At 69.6% G+C, this 5,612-nt stretch overlaps 1 protein-coding gene across 1 annotated transcript; it reads left to right on the forward strand.

The window, feature by feature from the left end:
- Nucleotides 1-1,944: 1,944 nt before the first annotated feature.
- On the forward strand, nt 1,945-3,681 carry TLX3 (T cell leukemia homeobox 3). Its single transcript, XM_067304867.1, has 3 exons — nt 1,945-2,449; nt 2,856-3,099; nt 3,471-3,681. Exons 1-3 carry the CDS (start codon nt 2,023-2,025, stop codon nt 3,679-3,681), a joined length of 882 nt encoding a protein of 293 aa, XP_067160968.1. The 5' UTR covers nt 1,945-2,022.
- The last annotated feature ends 1,931 nt before the right edge of the window (nt 3,682-5,612 follow it).

Below are 5,612 nucleotides of genomic sequence, written 5' to 3' on the forward strand. Positions count from 1 at the left end.
GCCCTGATTCAGGACTGGGTGTCACTTTATTTATTTATTTATCCTTTTTTTCCCCTCCCCTTCTCCTTTTTATTTTTTTTCCCCCTTTTTTGCTGTCTCCCTGCCTCCCCCCGCGGCACAGCCCCGTCCCGGCCCTGCGGGGCAGGACGCGGCTCGGGGAGGGCCGCCGGGGGCGGGCTGCGGAGCCCCCGGCGAGGCCGCCGGGCCCCGCCGCCGCCTGCGCCCCGCTGCCCGGCCCGGCCCGGCCCGGCCCGGCGGTGCCGCTCGGTGCCGCTCCGCGGGGCTCCCGACGGCGCGGGTGCCGCCCCGCCGGGCTGCGCAGCCGGAGCCGCGGAAGCCACGCGGACCCCCCCCCCCCCCCCCGGGGAGCGGGTATTTAATAGTCATCGTTATGTCGTCGTAAAAGCATCGCGGCGGCCGCGCTGCCGGGCACGGGGGGGCCGAGGCGGTGGGGCTTTTTTCCCCTTAATCCGATTAGCCGTGAAAGAAATACCCTTCAGCTCGCGGCGCGCCTGCCTCCTAAAACGTCCAGCTGGAGGGATGCGCCCCCGTAATTGATAAGTACTTTCGATGTCAAACAACTGCTCAGCAATTTGCCCGTGTCAGGCGCCGTGATGGATCCCCCCCGCCCCCCCCCCCCGGCTAATGGCCCATTACAATATTCAACGCTGCGGCGCAAACTTCAGCCGCGGCTCCGCGAGCGGCTCCGCAGCGCCGGGCGCGGCGCCCGTCGGGGCGGCCGGCGCGGCGCTGGGACACGGCAGCTCGCAGGGAAGGCTGCAGCGAGCGGAGCGGCTTCTCCTTCCCTCCTTCCTTCCTTCCCTCCTTCCTTCCTTCCTCGCGAGCGAGCAAGAGAGCTAGCGGCGCGGCCCCGCTTTTTATTTCTTTTCCCCTCCGCCACCGGTGCCGGCGGATTTCTGCCGCCATAAGCCCGGGAACTCCACAGGTCCGTTTGCATTTACTGCTGCCATTTAAATTATTCAGTGTGTTGCGGTAATTGAATCCTAAGCTTTAAAAACTAATAAACTCCCTCCTTGTCACTGCTCCCTGAAATCACGGAATCAGCCCTACCAGGTGCTGATCAAATACTATTACATTCTATTAAAAGGAAAATTCTATTCCCTGTTTTCATTTCCCTTTATAAAAGGGAAACTAAGTAAATGCATTTGAACGTTATTTAATTTTTAACGCCTTTAGTCCAATTTGGACGTTAGGGAGCGTCTGCAAACTCACTTAGCGGGCGTGCCTGGCAGTAAGTTTGTTGACGCAAATTAATCCAAAACGGAATCTCTTTGTGCAGCGCACCGGGGCCCCGCCGCCGCCGCCCGCCCGCGCCGCCCGCGCCCGGCCCGGCCCCGGCCCGGGGGCGCGGGCAGCGCGGCGGCCCCGCGGGCGGCGGCGCCGGCGCCGGCGTCGGGGCCGCGGCGGCGCTCGGCGGGGCCCGGGGCCGGCAGGGCGGCGGCGCGCGGGGCGGGCACGGCGGGGCGGCCGTCGGGGCCCGCTGCCGCCGATCGCGCCGGAGGGAGGCGCGGGGCGCGGCGGGGCGCGGCGGGAGCAGAGGGAGCGGCGCCCCCGCGACGCGTCCCGTCCCGTCCCGCCGCCGCCGCGCCGCCGCCGCCGCGGGGCCGCCCCGTCCGTCCGTCCGTCCGTCCGTCCTTCCGCCCGCCCCCCCCGCCGCCGCCGCCCGCGCGCGCCGGCCCCATTGTTCGTGCGCCCCAGTGATGTCACCGCGGCCCGGTCCCCGGGCCCCCGTTGCCGTGAATGAGGCCGGTGCCGAGCGGCGGGAGCCAATGGGAGCGCAGAGGCTGGGCGGCGGCGGCCAATGGCGGCGGCGGGAGCGCACGCGGCGCGGGGCGCGCGGCCGGGCCCCGAGGAGATGACGGGGCGGCTGCCGGGGCGGCGCGCGCTCGGCAAAGTTTGCGCGCGGCGTGCGCCGGGCCGGCGTGGGCCCGCGGAGCGCGGCGCGGCGAGCGCTTTATAGCGCGCCCCTAGGTGTGCCGCCGCCAGCCCTCCCCGCCGAGCATGGACCAGCCGACGGGCGCGCCGAGCCAGCACCAGCACCAGCACCAGCACGAGCCCATCAGCTTCGGCATCGACCAGATCCTCAACAGCCCCGAGCAGGAGAGCGCGCCCCAGCCGCCCCCCCGGGGCCCCGACGGCGCGGCCTTCCTGGGCGGCCCCGCCGGCCGCCCCGGCGCCCCGTACCCGGCGCTCGCCGCCCCCTTCCCGGCCATCGCGGCGCCCTTCGAGGAGTCTGGATCTTACAGTGTGAACCTGAGCCTGGCCCCGGGCGGCGTGATCCGGGTGCCGGCTCACAGGCCCATCCCCGGGGCCGTGCCGCCGCCGATCTCCGGCGCCATCCCCGCCATGCCGGCGGTGCCCAGCCTCGGCAGCCTCAACTTCCCCTGGATGGAGAGCAGCCGCCGCTTCGTCAAGGACAGATTCACAGGTAAGGCTCCGTTTGCCGGCCCGGCGCAGTCGGCGGCGGGCGCGGGCGAGCGGCGCCAAAGCCCTGCGCCGCCGCCGAAAAAATCCCGAGCAACGAACCCGAGGAGGAAAAAAAAAAAGGCAAACGAAAAAACGGGAAAAAAAGGTCCCCGGACCCCCCCCCCGCCCCCCCGCGCTCTCGGCCTTTCGCAAAGCGTTTCTCCTCCCGGCGCGGAAAACAAGGCTGCAAAGCGTGCGGGCGCTGCGGGGCCGCCGGCGGAGCGGGGCTCTCCGCGCCGCGGCCCGCGGGCCCCGCTGCCCTCCGCACCCCGCGCAACCTGCGGCCTGGGGCGCGGAGGCTCGGGCGGGGGGCGGGGGGCGCGGGGCGCGGCGCCGGGGCTCACGCCTGTGCCTTGCCTCCCGGGCAGCGGCGGCGGCGCTGACGCCCTTCACGGTGACGCGGCGCATCGGGCACCCCTACCAGAACCGGACGCCGCCGAAGCGCAAGAAGCCGCGCACGTCCTTCTCGCGGGTGCAGATCTGCGAGCTGGAGAAGCGCTTCCACCGCCAGAAGTACCTGGCCTCGGCCGAGCGCGCCGCCCTCGCCAAGTCGCTCAAGATGACGGACGCGCAGGTGAAGACCTGGTTCCAGAACCGGCGCACCAAGTGGCGGTGAGTGCGCGCCCGCGCTGCGCCCGCGGAGCCGCCGCCGCCGAGCGGCCCTCGGGGCTGGCGCTGCCCCGGCGCCGAGGGGCCGGAGCGGCCTCGCCGGCGCCCGCAGCCACTCGCCGCGCGCCCGGCGCCGCTCGCTCGGTCCCGCCGCCCGCGGCCGCTTCTCCCGGCGGCAAGCGGCGCGCCGGGCCGCGGGGCTTCCGTGCCCACGCCGGCGGGGGGCTGCGGCAGCAGAGCCCGGAGCCGCGCCGGGCCGGGCCCCGCCGCCGAGCGCGCAGGCGAGCCCGTCGTTTCCGCGCGTCCCCCAGCGCGGCGGCGGCGGGGCCGGGGCGCTGCGCGGGCGCGGCGCTGAGCGGTGTGTGTGTGCCCAGGCGGCAGACGGCGGAGGAGCGGGAGGCCGAGCGGCAGCAGGCGAGCCGGCTGATGCTGCAGCTGCAGCACGACGCCTTCCAGAAGTCGCTGAACGAGTCCATCCAGCCGGACCCGCTGTGCCTGCACAACTCCTCGCTCTTCGCGCTGCAGAACCTGCAGCCCTGGGAGGAGGAGAGCGCCAAGATCCCGCCCGTCACCTCCCTCGTCTAGGCCAGCCGCCGGCCGCCCCGCGGCGCCCGGACTCTGCCGCGGCCCCGCGGCCGCCCCGCCGCGCCGCCCCGGCCCCGGCGCCGCAGCCGCAGCCGCCCCCGCCGGGGCCGAGCGGGGCCGGCGGGCCGTGCCCGCAGCGGGCGGGCGGGCGGCCCCGCCGCAGGAGCCGGGGCCGGGGCCGGGGCCGCCGCTCCGCTCCGCTCCGCTCTGCTCCGCTCCGCCGCGAGCGCCGCGTCGCCGGAGCGCGGCCCTGCCGCACCGTCCGCTCCGTTTGTATATTCGTGTCGATGTTCCACTAGGAAGGGAAATATGTCACTTTTTGTAAGAAGTGTTAATAATTTAATTTATTTATGCATCGAGATTTTGGGCACTATTAATATGGAATTATATAAAACCTCGATTATTTATATCGAAATCCGAACATAGGTATTTTGTGTTGGCTTTGGAACAAAAGGCTATTTTTTTTTCCTGTTCTGAGGATATTCTAAAGAAGAAATACCTACCTATCGCTTAGCAGAGGGGACTAAGTGGAGCCGGTGACTCATTAGCTTAGGAAACCCTATTAAGCCGAAAAGCAGTAGCTTCCATCTGTCCCAGGTGAAGTTAATGTCACCCGTAATTTATTCACCGTAGTAATAAGGGCTCCTTTCAGGCAACACACACTTTTATTTTGTCCTAACCTTTCCAGCCGATGAGCTTAGCACACGGAAAACAGCACCTACGCCCTCACCTTTCGCCATCGACTCTAGAGAAAGCGCCTTATGTTTCATAATAAAGAAGATTTGGGGTTGACACAGACCATGTATAATACTTTGTACTTGCTGAGACGTGTAAATAAACGTTTTCTTTAAAAACGCCTCTTCGGTTGCGTGTGTGCCTCCGCGGCGCTGCCGCCGCCACGGCCGGGCCGGAGCCTGGAGCAGCCCCGGCAGCGCGGGAGGCGGCGGGGACCCGACCCGCCCCGTCCCGCCCCGTCCCGTCCCGTCCGCGGGCGGCGGCGGCGGAGGTGAGGAGCGCGGCGGCGCCGGGGCGGTGCGGTGCGCGGCGGTGCGCGGCCGCCTCTCGCGGGGCAGCCGCTGCCGCCGGCCCCGGGACGCGCCGCTGCTGCCGCCGGCCCGGCCCGTGCGCGGCCGCGGAAACGCCGCCGCGGAAAACCCTCGGCAGGGAGCAACGTGGGAGAGGCAGCGGGGCCGGAGCCGACCGCGGCCGCCCCGGTTTTCGTTAGCGTTTCTATGCCCAGCTCGTTACCGACCCTGGAGGGCAGCGGGAGGCTCCGCGCCCAGGCAGGGCCGGGCCGGGCGGCGCGGTGCCTCCGCGGTGCCCCGAGCCCGGTGCGGCAGCGCTCGGCGCGCTCGCCCCGTGCCTGCGCCGGGAGCGCGGCTTGCGGGAGCAGCCCGGGCGCCGCTCCTGAGGAACAAGCTCCTGTCGTGCTCTGAGTCCAGGCGTCCAGTCCTCTAGGGGAGGGGGAGGCAAAGAAAGCACATTTTAGGAACGAGTAATCGTCCGGAAAGGTTTCCCTAGACATAAAGTGGACTCCGAGCATCTCGCGGCTTTGCTGTGAGGGCTTCGCTCCTCCGCGAGGGCGGATTTCTGGCTGTTCAACGGCGTACGAGCTCGTCTCCAGCCACCGCGAGTCCGCGGAAGTTTAAGTGCCTTCCTGGTCCGAGGCTCAGCATCACCCTGCCCCGCCGCGGGTCGGGGTCACCTGGGGAAATCGGTCACTTAAGGTGAGGGACTGAGAAAATATTGCCCTAGCTAATTCTTTTAAAAGTGGTAGCGGGGCACCGGTTTGGTCTGTAGCAAAGATGCCGGGGGGGGGGGGAGGTTTGGTGGGGGGAGGTTGTGCTGGCCCGAAGGCACGGCCAGATCCTGTCACCCTGCGGGTGATGGTGGTGCTGGGACTGTGCAGCCCCTCGACTGTCATTCTTCGA

This window comes from Apteryx mantelli, chromosome 14 (genome assembly GCF_036417845.1).
Source record: "Apteryx mantelli isolate bAptMan1 chromosome 14, bAptMan1.hap1, whole genome shotgun sequence".
In the NCBI taxonomy this organism is placed as follows: Eukaryota; Metazoa; Chordata; class Aves; order Apterygiformes; family Apterygidae; genus Apteryx; species Apteryx mantelli.

Excerpts from the sequence above, each read along its gene's own strand:
- TLX3 (XM_067304867.1), top strand. The coding sequence starts at position 2,023 with ATGGACCAGCCGACGGGCGCGCCGAGCCAGCACCAGCACCAGCACCAG. Across the intron at positions 2,450-2,855 it reads CGTCAAGGACAGATTCACAG|CGGCGGCGGCGCTGACGCCC; the intron begins GTAAGGCTCCGT and ends CCTCCCGGGCAG. Across the intron at positions 3,100-3,470 it reads AACCGGCGCACCAAGTGGCG|GCGGCAGACGGCGGAGGAGC; the intron begins GTGAGTGCGCGC and ends GTGTGTGCCCAG.